General features: G+C 38.5%; 1 protein-coding gene across 1 annotated transcript in view; it reads right to left on the reverse strand.

The window, feature by feature from the left end:
* The window catches only part of DGKQ (diacylglycerol kinase theta), an 81,387-nt gene that overhangs the window by 21,474 nt on the left and 39,237 nt on the right, over positions 1 to 20,676 (reverse strand). Inside the window, exons 6-14 of the mRNA XM_066569747.1 lie at positions 20,453 to 20,606; positions 15,897 to 15,965; positions 8,332 to 8,432; positions 6,621 to 6,844; positions 5,699 to 5,789; positions 3,492 to 3,546; positions 2,280 to 2,341; positions 1,867 to 2,017; positions 1,019 to 1,057 (exon numbers count right to left, since the gene is read on the reverse strand). Coding sequence (XP_066425844.1) covers positions 1,019 to 1,057; positions 1,867 to 2,017; positions 2,280 to 2,341; positions 3,492 to 3,546; positions 5,699 to 5,789; positions 6,621 to 6,844; positions 8,332 to 8,432; positions 15,897 to 15,965; positions 20,453 to 20,606 — 946 coding nt within the window. The remainder of the gene's footprint in view (positions 1 to 1,018; positions 1,058 to 1,866; positions 2,018 to 2,279; positions 2,342 to 3,491; positions 3,547 to 5,698; positions 5,790 to 6,620; positions 6,845 to 8,331; positions 8,433 to 15,896; positions 15,966 to 20,452; positions 20,607 to 20,676) is intronic.

Genomic DNA, 20,676 nt, shown 5'->3' on the forward strand with positions numbered 1-20,676 from the left:
GCTGTGACAAAATGGGAGAGTTAGGAAGTTATGAGAACCACAAAAATACATTCATAAGAAGAAAGTGGCAATAAAAATCACATACAAGCAGAAACATCTAAAAAGCACATGCATGTAAATTTGGTATAATGATGCTGTGACACGGGACGAGTATCACAAAACCAAGTATTGGCCACTGACAAATATGGAAAGGAGAAAGTACATCTGAAAGCTTTACAGCTTTTCCTATGCAAAGATCAAAATCAATCAGTATCAATTAGTCATGTGGAGACAGCAAATAATCCAAAGGAAGCACACATCAGTCTTCAAAAGCATGCTATAGAAAGACCCATTTAGCAGACAGGTGGAAGATAAGCCTCCCAAAGGATGTGAAACATCTCAACTATAGACACCTAAGCATGGAGAAAAAAAAATTCCACACTTTAAATTTTTACCAAATGCCGATCTCCACCTGACCACTGCACTAAAGCTGCCCAGAGCCACCGCTGCTCCAGCTGTCAGAAGCCTCATGGCTTCTCCGATCTTGCTGAAATAAAATTCATACGCCAAAAGCAAAGAAACAGCTCAAAGGATGAATGCATTTATTTTCTTCAACTTTCCGCTATTGAACTCTAGCTCTTAACACTGCTAGGAAACAGCAACTATGAAGCAGTCCCAGTGAGTCCAAAAGCAGCACCAAATTTTAGTATTCTCAAAGAGACTAAAAATCCTTCACTTGAACTCTTTTTAACAGTTCTGTTGTTTTAGATTATTCAGTTGAAGTGCAACTTCAAAACTAATTTTTATGATGGAATATTACTGCCTTCTGGTACACAAGGCATGCAGCCAACCTTTCAACTTTTTTTTAATAAGGTAACACTAATCCACTGCTCTTCATAAATACAATGTGTTGCATTTTACCTGAAGGGCTTTTTGCTTATGCAGTAAGATTAACATACTCTGAGCTTCCAGCCGCTAGTATTAGACTGCAGTTTTGAACATAGACATTGTTTGCAAGACCAAAAATTTTAATGCTTACCTTGTGCTTGATAAACATGACTCACAGATACTACATTTGCTGCAAAGGGTAAAAATATAAACACATAAAACCTTGGGTACATTTAGAGTAAATATTTAAAGTATTTTTAAAAGTTACATAAATATAATATAAATAAATATTAAAAGTTATACAAATACAGGGAGAACCTCCAGCTAACACTTTTCCTCTCATGTTTACTTTGCAAGTAAGAACAGCTAAACTGATTTTCATAAAAGGTGACTAAGAATTCTTTCTGGCATTTCAAGTTTAATTCCTCTTGAAGTGACATAAAAGCAAATTGGGAAAAATGCTTTGTTTCCTGCAACAAAAAAGTATGACACATTCCTGACACTGTTTATAGAAAGTATTGGTTTAAGGAGTATTATTATGAAAATTCAATTGCACTTCCTTGAAAAAGAAAAATAAATTCTTTTCCCTGAGTGTTTGTCCATATGTAGGTGCACACACTGCTCATACATCTTTTTCCATGATGGGGCACAGAGCTAATGACTAACATGGAGAACAGCCCAGACAAAAACTGTCAGAGGTTAAAAACGGCAAGAGGTATTTTCTACACAGTTTAAGGTATGTGTAATTCTTCTAAAAAGTGATGCCTTTTCATATAAACATAACAACAAGAAAAAAGAAAAGGCGTAGTCACTTATAACTAGAGTAACGTAATTATTATTCCGTAAATAATAAGCTGTCACATCTCTCCTACAAATGTGCGCATGTTAAAATTATTAAAAAAGCCCATGTGAGAGTAAAAGGCAGAATGATTTTTTTTCATCAGGCCAGAAGAGGTTAGAATTATATTGATGTTATTGAAGTTTGTTCTGTTTACTTACTTTTGATAGCTAATTCTTCCTTGAGAATATTCGTGTATTCTTCAGGGGAAAGCTGAGGTGGAAGGCCACTAACAAATAAATTTACTTGTACAATGGATTTACTGTTTTCCACAATGTAAAATCTTGTTTGATTCATCTGACGTATTGAAGTCTACCAAAATAAAGGAAAATAAATGATATGACATTTGGCAAAAAGATACTGTGAGGCAAAATCCAAAATAGTTCTGCACTTAGCAATCATGTCCTCTATGCCTAGAGAATATCAGAAACAGAAACAAACTTCAGTTCAAGCACTTAGCTTCTCTACCCTTGAGCCTGCTTAGGGGGTAACCAATGACTCACTTTTTCTGTAAGAAAGGGGACTCCATACTTGCTAAAACAAAAAAAAAATCATGTTTCTTTTTCAGATTTACCTTTCTTATGTCCTTGAGTCTGTTAAGAATTGGTTCCTGGTTGTCCAAGACCATGCGCTGAACTGAAGAGGGCAAGAACATTCATCATGTTAGAAAGCATGGAAATTATTATCAGGCTCAATTACACAAAAACAAAAAGAAGAAAAATTAGGGGAAAAGTACAGCTCTGCAGACAACTAATTTTCTCATAAAGGACCACGCGGACATGAGCTGCATCTTATCCAGCAATAAAAACACATAGGTGCTTGGAACAATTTGACTTTTTCCAGAGTTCTTAAATACCACCCTCCTTTAAAAAAGGGCAGAAATAGCCTGAACCCCTCAAAAGACAAGCAGTACTTTGGTAATAATCTAACAGTTTGACATAAGACTTTCAAACTATTTCCTAACAAGTACAACAAAACCCAACTTCTGTGTTTTATCAAAACATTAAAACAATTGTTTTAATCAACAATTAAAACAATTCTAACAACTTCTAGTGAATGTAAGGTTGCAAATGTTCCTTTAAAACAGAGCACCAGAAACCAACCAAGATTATGACATTCACAAAGCTATAATAGCCTTATGAAACAACTTCCCAATAATGCTTGCAAATAAAGCAAAGCATCAAGACAGTATCTGAACTACCAAGATATTTATTCAGCTGTGGTCAGAGCATTAGACTACTTCAAGGTCTTTATTTCTCCATGCAACCTTACAAATACTGAAGCACAAAGGTATGTTAACTTGGAGAACACCAGCCTAGCTCGTGCGGGATCACAAAACACTTGAGCAATGCTAGAACTGCAGATTTCTATTCTTCCTAACACACAAACATATTTCTTGGACTGTCTTAGGGCTCAAACTTACTCTTCTTCAGGGGCTGTGTCAGGAGGAAAGAAGCAATTTGAACTTTAGAATTAATCTTTATTAAATAACTGCAATTAAGAAAATTATGTCAATTAAACATAGTTCCTCAAAACAAAGCAAAAGTATCCATACCCACCAGAAACTACAAATGAGTTTTTATGTAATAATGAAGGGGAACCTTATTCCCACAGGACACACAGGACTGAAAAGAATCAGCATCACTTCTGATTAAGTATTTCAACATCACCATGAAGTTTATTCTCATTTGTGTTTTTTATTGTAGAACATGAACTGTGACTGTTAGAATGGGGGGAAAAACTCACAGATATCAGATGTGTCTTTGGCCAGTGCTCCTTCACTTACCTTGCTTACTGCCCATAAGCACTTCCACCAATTTGAAATTCTGGAGGCACTCCGTCTGCCAAAAGATAGAGCACGTAAATGCAGCTTCTGACCGACATAATTTTGCCAGATGTTACATTATTGTGTGTTATATCCTGTCCTGTGTATAACACAGCACAGAAAATTAAGCATTTTAAAAAAATTAAATCTTTTAAAATCAACCATGATGTTCTTCCTCCAACCAACTCGTTCCAAGACAGGAATAATCTTTATTTTACACATTCATAGCATCATGCTCCCACGCTCCTAAAAACATTGGCATTCTCCCAGCCACATTGTGAAGGGACCCCTGTACAGCACAGTTAATCCCATTCCTGCTTCAGCAATGAACAGCTAGCTCATCCGGAGTATTTCCTGAGTGTCCTTCCAGAGGAAGCATGCAGGACTGGGAATGAGCCTGCTCTTGGAGAAGACTGCCCAGGAGCTAGCTTGGCAAAAGCAGGCTTGACCATTCCCCACCTCCTGGGACACTCCAGCTCTGATGGAACAAAAGTTCTTCTCCAAGCTATTGCCAGGGACCACTCAAGTCCCTTTTGCAGCTGGACCAGAAGAGCTGGCACAGCCAAGAGCTTTACCATTTACAACAATAACTGAAACCCTGCGAATATACAACATTCAGCATTGAAGGACATTCAGAGAAAGGGTTTCAAATTTTGGCCTTGAGACTCAAGAGACAAATGATCTTGCTTTATGTGTCATGAATTAACATGACACATAAAGCAAGATGGGGCTGTTAAAAGCCTCAACTCCATACATGTGCTTTGCCTGATACTTGATGAAAGCAACTTGGAGCACAAGCAAATTCTGGATATTAAAAAGAGATTTCCTGTATGTTCGTGTTTATACAGAGAAACGAGAGCATTTAAAAATTACCACTACTGGAGATATTGCAACTGAGCCAAAGAATTAAGTCTCTTACAGCATATATCTAGCTGCCCAACTACAGAAGTGTGAAGATCTTTCCCTAGTGGAATTTCCAACTAAACTGTCAGTTGCTTTTTTCAGATGAGACAAAACTTTGGACATGGTTGCTCCTATTTTGTTAAAAGGTCCAGAGCACTTGAGGAAATGGACTGACAACAAATCCTGGAAGTATCCTGTAGCCAAAAAAAGCTGCATGCTTTACACAGCTGGATACACCCAGACAGAGGTATGATCATCACTAACTGCAGACAGCTAGTCACAAGCATGCTCTTATGTGCCCTGTGAATAACCACAAAGGGCAGCAGTCACTCTCTGTGACTGTGCTGTGCCCTGGAGCAGTGGAACTGTGCTGATCTGCTGGTGTGCTCACAAGCCCCAGGTGTTGACTAAAATGTGCACACTACAGCTTTGTGTCTCCACACTGGGGAGGTTGGGCCTGTCAATGGCTTGGCGTTCTAGCAAAGTCTACTAACATGTTTCCTGAAAGTCATGCTGTTTTGGCATCAACCCTAAGAAGGACAGGCAGATTGAAAAGAGATTATCTTTCAAGGAAAGCATCTACAAAATAATCTACAAGATTATTTTGTATAATCTACAAGATTATACAAAACGTATCTAGAATTTTCCAGTGATGTGGGAAGCAATCCAGACAGTAAAGAACGTGGGTGCCATTTCAACCTTGAGTCCTTCCTTGCATCCCTTGGGGGCTACAGAGATGCTGCTTGCCAAGTTAGGAAGAAAATTTCTGCAGTGATCCTTAATGTTTTTATAAATTGTCTGGATGAAGAAATCAAATGCACTGTGAGTTTCCTGATGATACTAAGCTAGGAGGAACTGTGGACACCCTCAAAGATAAGGGAGCCTTATGGGGAGATGTAGATGTGCTAGAGAACTGGGCAATCACCAACCATACAAAATTTTTAGCAAGAGCTACTGCCAGATTCTCAAGCTGGGACGGGGTAATTCCTGGTTAAAAATACAAACTGGGGGATGAGAGCTGGGGAGTGGAATGAGATCTCAGAGATTGGGTCAGTGGCAAGTTGAATATGAGTCAGCAGTGCCTACCTACCCTGAAGATTGTGTTAAGCTTTTATCAGCACGCCGGTCAAAAAAGATCATCTACCAAATGCTAACAACATTTGTAATAACTGCAAATTAAGGGGCTGTAATTTTTCTGAAGAGAAAAATACATACTTTCAGGGTCACTCAGGTGGTATATGGATGTGATTAAGATCTTCACTTACCTGCCTTCCAAGTAATGGGAGTACTTCTTTGATCACAGACTGCACAGTGCTATCCTTATTTACTCTTAGAGAAACATATGCCATTCCCACCCTAAGGAGAGAAAACCTATTTTAGGATCTATCCCGTGTGTACCTTTTTAAACTAAGTGTAGCTTTTTCTCAAACATATTTGCATTAGTTGAAGATAGTTGTTCACTGAGACTCATGGCAGATGTGGTATGAACGCCACAGACAAGAAAACACTTGCATCTCAAGGACCTGCTAATTACAATTGTAGCACTAAAGATTAGCTTCTTCCTAATCACAAACATAAGCTGCAAGTTTTTCATACAACTTGTCAATGCAGTTACAACAGCAAAATAAACACATGGTTAAATTTTATCCCCCAAGTCTTCAGAAATTAGTAGGTCCAGACCATTTTATTTCCACTACTAAATATGCTTAAATTTCATACTATCTCAGTGGTAAATTGTATAGCTGTTGGGTTTTTTTTACTGTTTTTTCTTAATATAATTTTTTTCTTCCTCATCTCACATGGGAAGTTGCACTGTAGTTCTTCCCACATCACATTTCTTCAAAAAAATCCACTAATTTTTCAAGTGATGTGTATGTTATCATTTGTTTGCAGATGTAGTAAATGTAAAGTTGCATCTTTCTAACCAAACACATGATAAGAGAACTGCACAAGTTGCACTCTATGTTCCACACATGTAAAGAAACCCAAGGGTTTCCAGGCATGGAAATGAACGTTATGCACATTACCCATTCAGAAAAATGAACAGAAGAATGCTGAAATAGGGAAAGAAACGGCACTCTCTGTTAGAGTTCTGCAGCTTCAATAATTACAGCAAACAGGGTTAGACTACAGAGGACAAATGTAGCCAAGCAGAATAACCTTGTGATCAAGAAGGAAAATACTCACTTTAGCCAGGCAGGATAAATTCTGATCACTTCTTCATCCTTTGGTTTGGCTCTGATGATCCAGGCTTCAGGAACAGATTCTCGGAATACTGAGCCCAAGTTGCTGTCCTCTGCAGCATCATTCCTGTTGATAACATCATCAGAGAGCAGCACCTGCTGTGTAAAGGTCTGAAGCTCATACTCCTGCTGGTCATCATTTATGTAGTACGCCCTCAAAGCAGCCTCCTAAAACACAGAAAGATGAATTAATATTCACTTGAAAAGACACCATTAATACCTATACAGCCATAGATATTATAAATACCTGATTTATGAAATGAAAATTGAATGCATGTTCTAACTTCAGAGGAGTGTATACATAGCAATGGCAAAAAAATCAAAACAAGAGTGAAGTTTTGAAAACAAATTTCAGTGAACATGAAAAAAGAAAGCTTGAGATATCCATGTATTTGAACACAATCATTTTTGGCAAGTAATAGTCATTTTAAGACCAAATGTAAAAATCCAGGTCAAATAAATCTACATTCATGCATGTAAAATTTAGTCCACAGGGAAAATGGTAAATTACTCTTGACTGAACACAACTCTGCCTACACAGTCTTCTTGCACTAAGGGACACCAAAAATTAGTGAGCTTCTGAGCCACAAAACTGCCCTGAACCCATACATCACCTGTGAAGAAACAAGGGAAGGGTTGTCTTTGCAAGATGCACACAGAAATCTTACACCCATAACGGGCCCATGCAGGCAGCGCCTCTGCTAGCACAGATGCTGCAGTCAATACAGCTCAGTTGTAAGAACTCGTATACTTCTTCTCTGGTATTGAAAGTGCCAGCCTGGTAAAATGTGCTTGAAAGGCAAGTAGCACTCCTAAATAAAAGTGCTTTCAGTCCTGTACATAGTTTTTCTTACAGATCTTTGACATGCAGAACACTACAAACCTTTTGCAAAACTCCGGTTGATTTTGAGCAAAGTATCAAGATAAAAAAATCCTAATGATCTTTAGAGCTTTATATTGTCAAAATTCTGATGTAATACATTCTTCAGACCTCTTTGCCAAGTCTGTACGACTCTGAGACCTCACCATGCATAATTTTATTGTGAACCACCCTGTTCCACCTCTGGGATTTATCTCTCACAGCATGGGGTGTCTGCCTAGCCCAGTGAATAAAGATCAGTACAGCACACTTGATTTATTACAAAGTAATTTTTCCATCCCAGATGGAACACTGGAAAAGCTAGAGAGGGGCCAGTATGTGATCAATAATTGATTATTTTCACAACCAAGGGATGGAAATAACTATAATAAGCTTTAGTGTTCAAAGCTGATTAACTCAAGTGCAATATTGGTGACTGTCCAGGATAAATACCAAACCTCTACTAGAGAAAAGGAGCAAGATCTAAAGAGCTGGTTATCCTGTATTGCTTGTATCAGTAAAATCAGGCTTCAGAGTAACACCAGGAAGCAGAATGACTGTTTAACATGTGATACTGTGGTTGCCATTATGCTATAGATATGTAAGCCACCGTTTCCTCAGATGCTCTAAAATAGGAGCACTACCTGGAGAAGTCAAATTATGTTGCAGTGTTGTAGCCCATTCACAGATTTTTGTTGTTATTGTTCAGTTCCATTTCTAAAACTTAGCTTTTTACTATTGTAATATGAAATTACATGTATCACACAGAAAAACTGACCCTCACTGGGTATCTTACCACAACTTCTTCATTTTTTGCAATCCTTGGAACTGAAATTAGTCGAAATTGGTTGCGTTTCACTGCGTCATTTCCATCAAATATCTTTAGTGTTTGTTTACCTGAATGAAAACAATTGTATTTCATTAACACACACCTTGAATCAAAAAAAACAAACCACCCCGTGCTTTTAACCCACTGAAATGTTTCTTCATGGGAACATTCTTTGTCATAGGACAAGCTTTGAGGCTGAATATTTTAAATTTTGTTTTGTTACGGTTCATTTAAAACAGGGGAACATTCAGAGAGGAAAGAGGGATGAGTAATCAGAATTTTATCCTGGCTTTTGATATAACTGTTACAACCAGACTCTGTATGTTATCACTTCTTCATCCTCAGCATTCAAGAATGCATTTATTATTGAGAAGCTGAACAACTTGAAGACCAAGACAAAGTGCCACTGCCTTCAGAATACCTCCCAGTGCACTGCCAGTTCTGAGCAAGTGCTTCCAAAGAAAGTCCTTAAAATAACTGGTTAAGTGTACAGGCAACAGGAGGAAAAATACAGGGACAACAGAAAAACTGGAAGAAAGAAGGTACAGCAAATGAAAACCTTCAGCCTTTTGCTGTGTTTCACTTCACTAAAGCCTTATGAAATTCATGCTCAAACTGTTGAGCACAGATTGTTGCACAAACATCTGTAAAAGGGTGAAGAGTGAAGGATTTCAGGTTCACCTTTCACAAAATCTCTCTCTTAAGCAACATTTTTAAAAGTAATAGCAAAGTGCAACAATATTCTCATAGAACAGGCAGGTTTTGAGAGGTTTTAGGAACAAGTTAATATTACCAGTGCATTAAATGTGTCCTTACTGCCTCTGGAAAGGAAACCAAGTTAATCAATCCAAACAAAAAAGGAGATCCCATTGAGACAGACCTTGTGTCCTCTCCTGATCACATCTTTATGAAGACCCTGATGGGCTGCTGACTTTTGCAGGTTCTTGCAGGTACTTCCCAGAGCTGATGCTTTACAGCAGACATAGCTATTTATCACTGACAGAATATGCCCTTTTCATTGCAGTATTGGACTGAGTGATTAACAGAAGTCACCCATTGTACAGCACCCAGTGTTACAGTCTGATCTCACAATAAATCTGTACACCTACATTCATCATCAAGTGGTACAGCCACCAGAAGCTATCACTTGCAATTCTTGGAGTGTTAGAAATATTAAGTGAAAGCCACATATACCAGCTGTAATGCTCACACAACTGGTTAATCATGCAGCCTGTTAATGCACATTGTAAAGGAGATATGTTACATACTGGACCCTACTTCCACGCTTCCCTAACAGCTTGGAAGCACTTTGTAGCACAGAATAAAATACAAAGAGCCTTTTGCTCTCAAATAATATTGGCTTTTAGGTTCAATGAAGCACACTAGGCAATTGCTATTTACCATAGAAGGATTAAAAAGGAGAACTGGAACTGGAGGAAGAAAACCACCAAACCACCTCTAACTGATGACTGATTAAAAAGCAAGCAAGAATCCAGGCAGAAATGTTCATCACTGGATATCTCAATGCTGTAGTGGCAGTTTATGAGCAAAGGCTGCAGTGTGTAACTACTTAGCAAGGCACTTCAGTGCTAGCTTTCTTGAACTGCCTGAAACTAATCCACCTACTTTTGCTTCAGTGTATGCTCTCAAACTTCAATCAAAAGCAGGCACCACAGAACTAAAGGATTATCTAAAGGATTAACTAAAGGATTATCATTTATGTGTGAAAGCGGTCTTTTAAAAATGAGAGTCCACCACTCAAAAAAAAAAATAAATCATGATACCTTAATTCTTATGACCTTTATTTCTCCTTATTCTGAAATGTGACAGCTATGCTTGGATTTCTTTTACAGTGTAGACTTGTCCACCCCTTAAGAATATTTCTTCATTATCAATTCCACTGGTAGTGGCAGAATGTGTGTGCAAGGATGTTCTCATTACATAGCATGAAGACCTCATTGCACAGCAAAGCAGTCCCCAGTACAGCCTCCCATCCTACTGCCAAGTCATCCTAGTCTCTCAAAAATTGGCTAAATTGACAAAATTGGCTATGTTGACTGGTCTACTGGCAGGTGTCCCTACCCATGTCAGGGGGATTGAGGCTAGATGATCTTTGAGGTCCCTTTTAACTCAAACCATTCCATGATTCTATTATGATATTCAAAACCTTAGTGAATGTGACAAGCTGCTCTGAGTGACCTTGCTTGAGCAGGAGGCTGTCTTAGATAATCTCCACACTGCCTCCAACCTCATCCATGCTTGTACTCTTTGGAGAGAAGCATGTATAACAGATGATGTACAAAGAAAAAACAGAAATGGAATAAATAAAATCACAGAATTATAAAATAGTTCAGGTTGTAAGTGGCCTTCAAGGATCATGGAGTACAAGAATCCTGACAGGGACATACATCTTTTAGTAGATCAGGTTGCTCAGAGCAACACCCAACCTGGTATGATACATTGTGACTTTTCAATTCTTTTTGTTGATATGAAAAGTAGTATCACTGTGGATTTTCAGTTTTCCAGTTATCATAGTGGTTGTATCTGTTGTCAATTTCTTTTTAGCCACAATATAAGGAAGATATAAATATCATCAACTCTTACTTCTGAAGTACCCTTGAAACCCAACAACCATTGCATTGAGGCCATAACACACATCAGAAAGTGACCTACTCCTTTAAATTCTGCTGGATCTATGCCAGAATGAGTGGAATTCTTTTACACACAGATTTCTGTCAGAGTGATCTCCATGGTAACTACAGCATAGACAAATGTTAACCAAAAGACACACTATGTCCTGGGTGACCTTCTTTAGAGCTAACACAACTTGAGAAAACAAGTGAACACAGGTTTCTGACAGCACAGCTGATGTTCTGAGTATGAACTTTCATAACACTATCAAAATCTCTGCTGTTTTCTCTAGCAATCCAGAAAGTAGACAACCATCTGAGAATAAAAACATTCATCCAAGTTCTAGTACTTGTTTTCATTTGCTGTGCCTTTGTAGTCTGCTCTTATGAGATACTAATTGGCCTGAGAGAATCCCTAGCAATTGTAACTGGAGAATATTTTATGAGCTCTCCATGTCTTAAGAACAGTCAAACAACAGTTGGATTGACTCTCAAAATAAACTGGTTTACAAGAACAAGTTTAGATCTACGAACCAGTAGTAATGTTCTAAGCTCTAAGCCTACTTCTTAGATAAATAAGCATAATGCTGCTAATCTGGTATCCATCACACAAAAAACCTCCTCAGCTTTATCACTGAAAAATCACATTTAATTTTGTCACTGTCCTCCTCAGAGGGGACACTTTTACTGCGAAAAATGGCTTGCTTGCCCATGAGCTTCTGGAAGCACATTACTAAAAGAAAAAACAGTTACATACTGCAATTAGTCATCCAGAAATACATTTCTCCACTGAGTCAAGAGCACATCAAACACATGTAAATTAAGGGGTGTTTTATGCCAGTCTGATTTGTCTAACTAGCCTTGGCAAGAAGCTCAACTACAACCACTTCTGAAATTAGGTAAAGCTCTTCCATCCACCTGTTCCAATTTTTAAATATTATAAAATCATCCAGCTACCAAAGTGAAGTCTACATACCCCTGCTTAGTATATATATATATATATACACACATAAAAAACACCTTGCTAATATGAAACAGATGCACTTATCAAATTGTGGTATTTAAAGGAGTTACTGCCTGTTTTGTAATACTGGCACCTCACTGCTAAATGTTTTTTATCTTTTCCTGCTGGATCAGAGTACACAGTATCAGGACTTTCTCCTGAAAAACACATCTTTTTTTTCTTACCATGGGATCCTGAGCTGAAAATAACCTGTTATTAACGCTTAGCCTTTCCAAGGGGAAAGTAACTACAAAGAGTTAACTCCAGGCATAATTTACCAAAGTGTGGAATTTGATTTCAGAGGCTAAGATACCAAGTTTTCCTGGGAAAAGGATAAAACAGCATTGGATGAACAATGAACAAAGTTCATGTTCCCTCTGACTTCCAAATCCCCACAGAAAGGACATGGCTTCTGAAAAGACTTACATGTGGCTTGTGACAGACAGGAAAATTATGCAGTCCTGAATTATTTTGTCACTTAAGAAAGCTTAAGGTCTATACTGAGTGTATTTGTGAAAATTACTCTTGAAAGACCAAATTCTAGCAACGTTGCTTACCAAGAACCACTCTTTCCAAAACAACCTGTGTTATTTACGTGCTTTATACTCTTCTACTTCATAGAGTGGGGACTATCCAAGTTTGGTTTATCTCAGTATTAGGATTCATAACCCTACATGATGGCATTTATGTATGTAAGAATTATGTGTTTTTTCTTTTACTGTCCTTGAAGAGAGCCTTTCAGAATCCCAGATTCCCTCCTCCCACCCTTCATTTTCTTTCCTTCCTTCTTTCCCTAGCTCTTTCTCTTCCAAGAGAGCCATTGGCAGGTGTGTGTCCTCTCTGAACTCATTTTCTTGAGCAGCTAAAACTCCCCTAGCTTCAAGACAACTTTGAAGCACAAATCTGTGTTAACACTTGTCCTCCCGTTCTGGTAGCCACATCTTAACCCTTCTTCTCTTAGTTTTTAGAGCCTTTCCAAGCATCTGCTGAGGAACATGTGACATGTTTAGTTATTTGCAAGCAGTTACAGAAGAACACAGTGTCCCTTTTTATGAAAGCTTAAAGTTTTCTTAAGTATCTTTAGGGGAAAAATCCCTCCCTACATGCTGTCCTTGCTTCTTCTGGAAAACAGTTTGTTCCTGCTTGCAGAATTACAGTGGAGATCTCCTCTGCATTGTCTGCTGATTTGGGACAAGACATAAGCAAACTCTAAGCCAACAACGTGGGTCTATCTAATACAAAATCATTCAATCTCTTACTCAGCAGATGAACAGTAACCTGAGCAAGGCAAAACAGAGGCTGTGGAAGGACATGCTATGAAACATCTGTTTGCTGACAGCACTGCAGCTCCCATTTCTCTGGTAGACAAGTTCTTCTAACACCTCCTCCAGAATGGGTTTTCACTGATGGCTGAATTTTGTCCATCCAGAAGAGGGACGCATGCTGAATCAGTTCACTTGCAGCCAGTGAGTGCTGAGAGACTCCCACAGGGCAGAGAGAGTCCTCTGCCAAACCCACTTGTATGTCTGTTAAATCTCTCAACTCAGAAACCGTGTGATTTTTTTTATGTTAATTTTATGCTTTTGGTTTCAGTACCTTGGTAGGCTAAATATAGTGGTTGATTTAACACATTTAAACCACCAACATTAAGACTTAGATCTTCTAACTTTATATTTCACTCAACAAGTCCATTACAATAGCAAAGTAACAAAAATGAATGTAGACTACTAATTCAAATCTTCTTACAATATTAAACTACAGACGTGGTATCCTTTTCTGCTGGCTTCTCTCCTGTGGAAAATGTGTGTCTTTCCACATCAATATTATTCAATTTGTTCTGATTTGTTTTCATTGTTTTTAGAAATACGTACCCCTAAAACATAAAGAGCTGGAATTAAGAAAAGCTAAGTATTCTGGAATGTAATTGAGTTCAGACACTCTTGAGGGAAAGCATAGCAACATCCCAAAGACATGGCAGATGTACTGAGTCAACACACAGAAGCAGTGAGCAGCTCCTTCTTGACCCACGTTGTACAAATGGTGTTATCCCGAGACAGGTGAGTGGTACAGCCCTCTACAACTGTGTCATTGTCATGTTAAATTCAGCAGCTTATGACTCCCCACAGACAGAGAGGCACAACAACACAACAGCTGGCAGGTGACCCTCAATAACTTTACCAGGTAGGTTATCAGAAAAGCCATGTCCTGAGCTGACCCGAGGTCATCAATCCCATCATCTGGGGGTGGAACACACCAGAGGAGTCCACAGGGGAAGTTCTGTAGGACATCTCACTGAGCAAGGAGGTCACTCAGCTTGCAAGGATATATGAGATACATGTGAAAAGCTTTCTGGGATGGTACAAGGGTTGTTAGGGGAACTTGAGGAGAAGAATCAAAGCGAGAGATCAAAGCCATTTGGGGAAGAAGTAGTGTGGGAAAATAGAAAAATAGGGAGACAAAGGAAGTTGGTCACATTTAAAGAAGTTGCTGGTTGGTACTGCATGGCCATGCCCTGGTTTGCATCACCACAGTCTGTCCTGTCTTACCAGCAAATGCTACTTCTGACTCCTTTTGTGAGTGTGGTTTTAGCTGAGCTTTCTAAATCACAGTGAAGTTACTGCACTCCACACTCCAAAGTTTTGTGAAAATGCATTACAAAAAAGCAATATTTTATGACACTTTTCTCTTAAAAACACAACTAATGATACTTTACATGACCATTGAAAATATACCATCTACTGCTGCTTTCTCCAGTCCAGAGATGGCCTGAACAATTGACATATTAAAGTTTGTATCCTGCCCTGAATTTCCATACCTTTTTTCTTCTTTTGGGAAGGCTAAACTAAAGCTGAACTGGTGTCTACTAATGCTTCCAATGAATCCAGCTGAAATATCTGGATACATATTCTGCTCTTTTTGACAGTCATAAGGGAAACACGCTTAATTGTTGAAATGTAGAAGCCCTCACATTCAACCACTTAAGTCACTTAAAACACTGGAAAAATCAAAGTTGTTTAGACAAACTGCAGTTAGAGTATTTTCCCATAATAAAGAAGTATGGAAGCAGATCACAACATTAAGTCACTCAAGAACTAAGTGAAACAAGAAGATGCTTGAGCTCCCTTCTATAACTCACTTAACTACTTATTGAGCTGATTTTTAAAAATTCCAAATAGCACTTGCACAATCAGCCTCTTAATTTTGCAAGAACTTCAAGATTAAAAAAAAATAATTAGTATTTATTGATTTGAAATGTCCTTTTTTACAACAGTCCATGCAGTTCCATTAGGTAGCATGTACCATGTTATTCTACTTACTAATATGGATATAGGGGTGGGAAGCTCTTAAATTGCAGTTTTATCTCATCTTCCAAAAAGCAAGAATTTGGTTGTTACCAATCCCAGAAAACTCCACATGCTTAAATATTTAACTGCATAATAAACAGCCAGTCCAACTCAGTCCTGTTTACTGCAACATGCCCAAGCCAAAAAAAATTCACCTGATGTCCTCAGCAACATTTGGATCCAGAGAACATCAAAGCAAAAGGCTCTGAAAAGACACTGCTGTCTGCCCTCCAAATTTGTAGTTTATCTATGAATTATTAACACCATGTTTTCTTTCTGCAATTACCAAGTTGAGAGAAATGATCTCATTGTCAAGGTAATGAACAGATTGCCACTTATGTCAACCTACCAATGGAAATACCAAGGAGACATTTCTAAGGCCCTGGGTAAGTATGTTGGACCAAAACTTTGGACCTGAAATTAAAACCTAACATTAGAAAAATAACCATTTAATATTTTGTCATAAGGCAATACAAGTTAAGATTATATGAATAAAGATTATTATATGAATAAAGAAAAGGGTCACTATTCATCCCTTACTAAAATTTTGCTTACTTGAATCGGTTGAAATTTGAATGTCTTTTGTTGATCCTTGTGTTGACCCATCAACATCATCATCTTCATCTGTAAAAGAGAGACATTTTAAGAAAGGATTTTTGTTAATTTGCATGGAAGGGAGAAGGTGTTGGCCATTTGAGAACAATTTCCATCAAACAAGCTAACACAAAAAGAACCAGTCAGAAAAGCACACTTTCTCTTTCTACCTATTTTATGATAATAATTAATAGTATTAAAACTGCATTACAAAAACAAAATTGCATTATCATGTAGCTACAGTGAAGGCATACATGAGATCCTTATAGTATTGGTTTTAATATTGCAACTACTGCAATTCATTCCTTTCTGAAGTCATGATGTTTGACTGTCACCGAAGTATGGATGTTTCCATTAAGTTTTAAATTACCAAACCAATCCAGCCTTCCAGTCAGAAATACTGGTGTTATAGAAGTAATTTCCACAACTGAAAAACAAAGTTACTGACACCCAAAGAGAAAGAAACTGCTGCTCCCCAGAAGAGGACTTTGACAGTAGGGTCATCACTCTCACAAAAGCTAAGACCTAACATGTCAGAAAATAATGCACCCCCGTAAAGCCATACATAAGATATTCTAAAAAGATTGAAATAAATGCTGTGAACATTTTGCATTTGCTTCTGTGCAAACACCCTCACTGTGTTCTTACTCCTGACACTCAGAGCCATATAAGACCAGTGCAAATCCAAACATGATCAATTTTCCTTCTCTGAGGGTAGCAGTAGAGTGCAATGCAAGTGCTCATCAAATAACAGTATTCACACTCACACCCACTGAAAATCCCAGTCAGTCCTGACTGGGATGCAGGCAAAACTCCCAAAAGATATAAACCAGGCAACACCTTTATAAAAACTATGCCTTGCAGCTGAGGGAGAAAGCAAGAAAACAAAGCACAAAGCAAGAAATAAAGTATAAAATAAAACAAGTAAAGGCAGATCTTCAGAGCAAAAGAGGTATACTGCAGAAGTCAAAACCATAAAGCAGGAGAACTTCCAAGAAGCAGAATCATAGCATGTCAAGAAGGTCCTAGGCAACAGTCCTAAACTTGACACCAGGTAAACTCACTGAATATTTGGGTAATGCTTCAAGTGTCTACAAGAAGACCAACAACAATGCTTTTGAGTTGCGGCTTTTAAAATATAGAAAGTGTGTTGAGATATTTTTGCTGTTATAGCTGACAGACAAACAGACCAAGTTACAAACTGGAGAGAAATTTAGATAGTATGGCCTTGAAACACCTCAAAATAAGAGAAAGCTGAATGCCTTCTTGAATTTCATTCCAGATAATTTTTTTTAAAAAAAAAGAAGCAGTAAATATAACAATAGGAAATTACTGCTCCTGATGGCTCCCAACCCTTTTCTTTCCCAGTTTAGATGAGAAGAAGCTGACTTCTTCTATTAAACTTTCTCCTTCAGTCTGAATAGTAGGGAAATCTACACCAACAGCATCTTGAAACTATTCCAGTGAAGTTCAATGACTTTGAAATTTGTTACAATAGGAATCATTTGGAGGAAGAGGCTCCACACTGCTCTACGATTGCATCTCCTGGTAGCTCAAGAGTTTAAAAGAAGTCTCTTCCAACACAGAGATGTTTGGTGATTCGCTGGTGATGAAGCTTAGCATTTATGCTGTGGCAAAAGTTGCTTCAGACAAATGGTCCCCAGTAGGTCAGCGATGATGGCCGCGCTCATTCACAGCATGGGACAAATCATATGGCACTTGCCAGCCACCAGCTTGGGATGAGCTATGCCTATGCCTGCAGCAGGCAACTCAGCCAGGCAACTGCCAACACTTCTCTGTACCTCAGAACTGGTCTTTTCACAATCTTATGAGTGACGTCTTTTGTCAGCTGTGGCAACAGAGGAGCACCCTCTGTGCATGCCACGTCAGGAGAACTTCTTAATGAGCCTGCCATCACACAGAAGTGCTAATTATCTTTCGACAAAGGAATTCCTTGCTCCCCTGAAACATCCCTAACATGCACACAATCTTAGGCAAGATTCGCCACCCAGAGTCTATGCTTTTCTCCTGAAAAAGCAGCAGCAACTCCTGGGGCAGCTGTCCTGAGCTGCTTCATTGTCAGAGGAGCATCAAATACATCCCAAGAGAGTATCAGGGAGCTGCTGGATTCATGACACATCTTGGTAACTTTCAGCACATACCAGGAGCTAGTGGGGTTTCATAAGAAGACAAAGGTCTGTTCTGTGAACATGGGTAACAAGAAGGACTAACAGGCTAGAGCCCTGAGCTTCCTTGACCCAGGGTGATGTGAGACCTAGTTCAAGACAATTCTTGGCTCTGCCTTTGAGGAAGAATTTGGGCAAAAAAAAAGAGAATATAGCAATGGTATCCAGTGCTATTTGCAGTGACCTGCAGACACCTGATCTTCAGCAGATGACTGAGAATGGCAAACATCCAGCAACAGGTCTTGAAGCAAGCCTCAGGATGTGGATGATATTAAAGAAGTCATGTGGAGACACCAGACATATTCAGCATGTAGGTGCTAAACCAAGAAGCAAAAAAGCACTGTCAATTACGGAAACCCAGAACAAAACACTTTATGCACAGCAGAGAGCAAGGAAGGTGGTGCACCACAAGTATTACTCACCACGCCTTGTGCTGAGCCACAGCTGTGGCTCAGTGACCATTTAAAAAAGGAAGATGTCAATTGCTGAGGCAGCTGTCAAGGTCACAGGCATGCAAAAGATCTGCAGCAGGAGGAAAGGGGAGCAACCCCATGGCTCACGCTCTCCTCCCCTGGGTGAAGCCTCCATCCTGAGAGGCTGCTGCCCATTGGATGATGGGGAGCTAAGCTCAAGGGGCAGAAATTCTTACAGGCCATAGGAAAGAGAACCTGTGTTACAAATGAGATTTTTCAAGGTGTTGCTATACCATACCTCTGTGACACACAGGCTAAGGACTATAAAAATGCATTCTGGCTTTCCAAACAAGCTGGGTTTTATTCAACTTCATTTTTTCCCCTTCATGTGACAACAAAGCACTGGAAATGGTCCCAATTAAGTTAGTGAATATTCCTCCATCCCTATGTATCTGCTTCTGACCACAAGCTAATGGCTGCATTCTCTCAATTCAAAGGATCAGACAAACTTTTTCATTAAAGCAACGCAAAAATGCCATTCTTACTTTAGAAAACCTCAACTAATATGAAATAACACACTTGGCATGTAGCATAGTCCTGAAATAGAAAATCTTTTCTTCCATCTCTTAAAATATTGAAGGAAGAGACTAGAAGGTGTAGCTAAAATTGTGTAGCTTGGATTCTTTCACTTAAGGTGCTCCAAGTTCAATTTGATTAAGAGGTGATTTAAAAATAAAAAAAATGTGCAAGCCTCACATCTTAAAAGAACACACCACTGTTGAAGAGAGAAACTTAGCATCAGAAAAGTCAAACCGAAGATTCTATTTTAAAGGTTTATGATTAACTTCTCTTAGCTGTAATAATCAACTTTATCATCCCATAAACTTTTGGGACACTTGTGAAATACCTAACAATGGAACTGAATCAAAGTTCACAGTGAATCCTGCAGCACAATTAAGCTCATCCAGATTGTGTTTTGGTTACTTCTTATGTTGGAAACATTAGGAAGTCCATGATTTTCAAGTGGGTGCTATACTACATCTTTTACCACTAGCAAGCAAATTCATTAAAAAGAAAAAACACTAATTGAAAAAAACCCAATCCACAAGAGCAACCTAACTCCTCCTCTCTGCCTTTGATAGGTCACTGGAGTGGTCTGGGCTGCGCAGAGCTCGGGTCACACAGTTCATGCGGTAGCAGGGCTTCTGCCACAGTTTCTGCACACAGGACACAGGGCTCCTGCTCATCATCAGCTCTCCTCACCAAAACCAGACCTGAGCCAGGAGCAGAAAGTTCAAGAGCAATCTGCCATGTTGAAAAAAGAGCAATTGCAAATATCTAACTTTCATGAGCTGTATTTTGCCTACCTTTTAATTCCTTTCCTATTTCATTCAAGCACCAAAACAAAGGTTTTACAGGTGTGTAATAATCAAAATACAAATGAAAAAATACTTCCATGTACCTCAGGCTTAAAAAAATTCTTGCTCCTAAAGAGCTGTTAGACAAACATTCACTCTAGATGGCAGCAGAACATTACCCTGCCTAGGCATATGGTATTGTTCTAGCACAGAAACCTTAAAAAGGACAGATCCTTAATCCAAGAGACAAATAAAAGTATCTGTACACATGATATAAGAAATAAGTATTTCCAGCAATGATAACACTAACACCACAATTTTTAAAGTTTTTGCTTTCTTTGTTTCAAGGATAGTGCACAAATTGTCCTGCACCAGTAAACAGAAGTTTCTGCATTTTTCACAACATCCATTAAAAAATCTCTAATCTCTCCCAGAAATAGCAAGAAGTTACTGTATTGCCACAAAAGCCAATAAAAAGTAGCAATAATATATTTAATTGACTGATGACTCTAGGTTAAAAAAACTCATCAATTAGTTGCATTCAACTTTGAAATTTTTACCTGATTCTGTTTGCAAATTTTCTGATATCCGAAAACAATGCAATTTGCTGAAGTTGCGAGAAAACAACTGAACACAACTTGGAGGAAGAATCATATTCCTTAATCTTCCAAAGGTACATTCTGGTGGGACAATTACACAGCAAGCAGCATGAGCCTATAAACAACAGCATTAGTTAAGAACTTGCGATACACACTGGAAGTAAATTTATTCATAACAAACTATG

Source organism: Molothrus aeneus, chromosome Z, assembly GCF_037042795.1.
Source record: "Molothrus aeneus isolate 106 chromosome Z, BPBGC_Maene_1.0, whole genome shotgun sequence".
Classification (NCBI taxonomy): Eukaryota; Metazoa; Chordata; class Aves; order Passeriformes; family Icteridae; genus Molothrus; species Molothrus aeneus.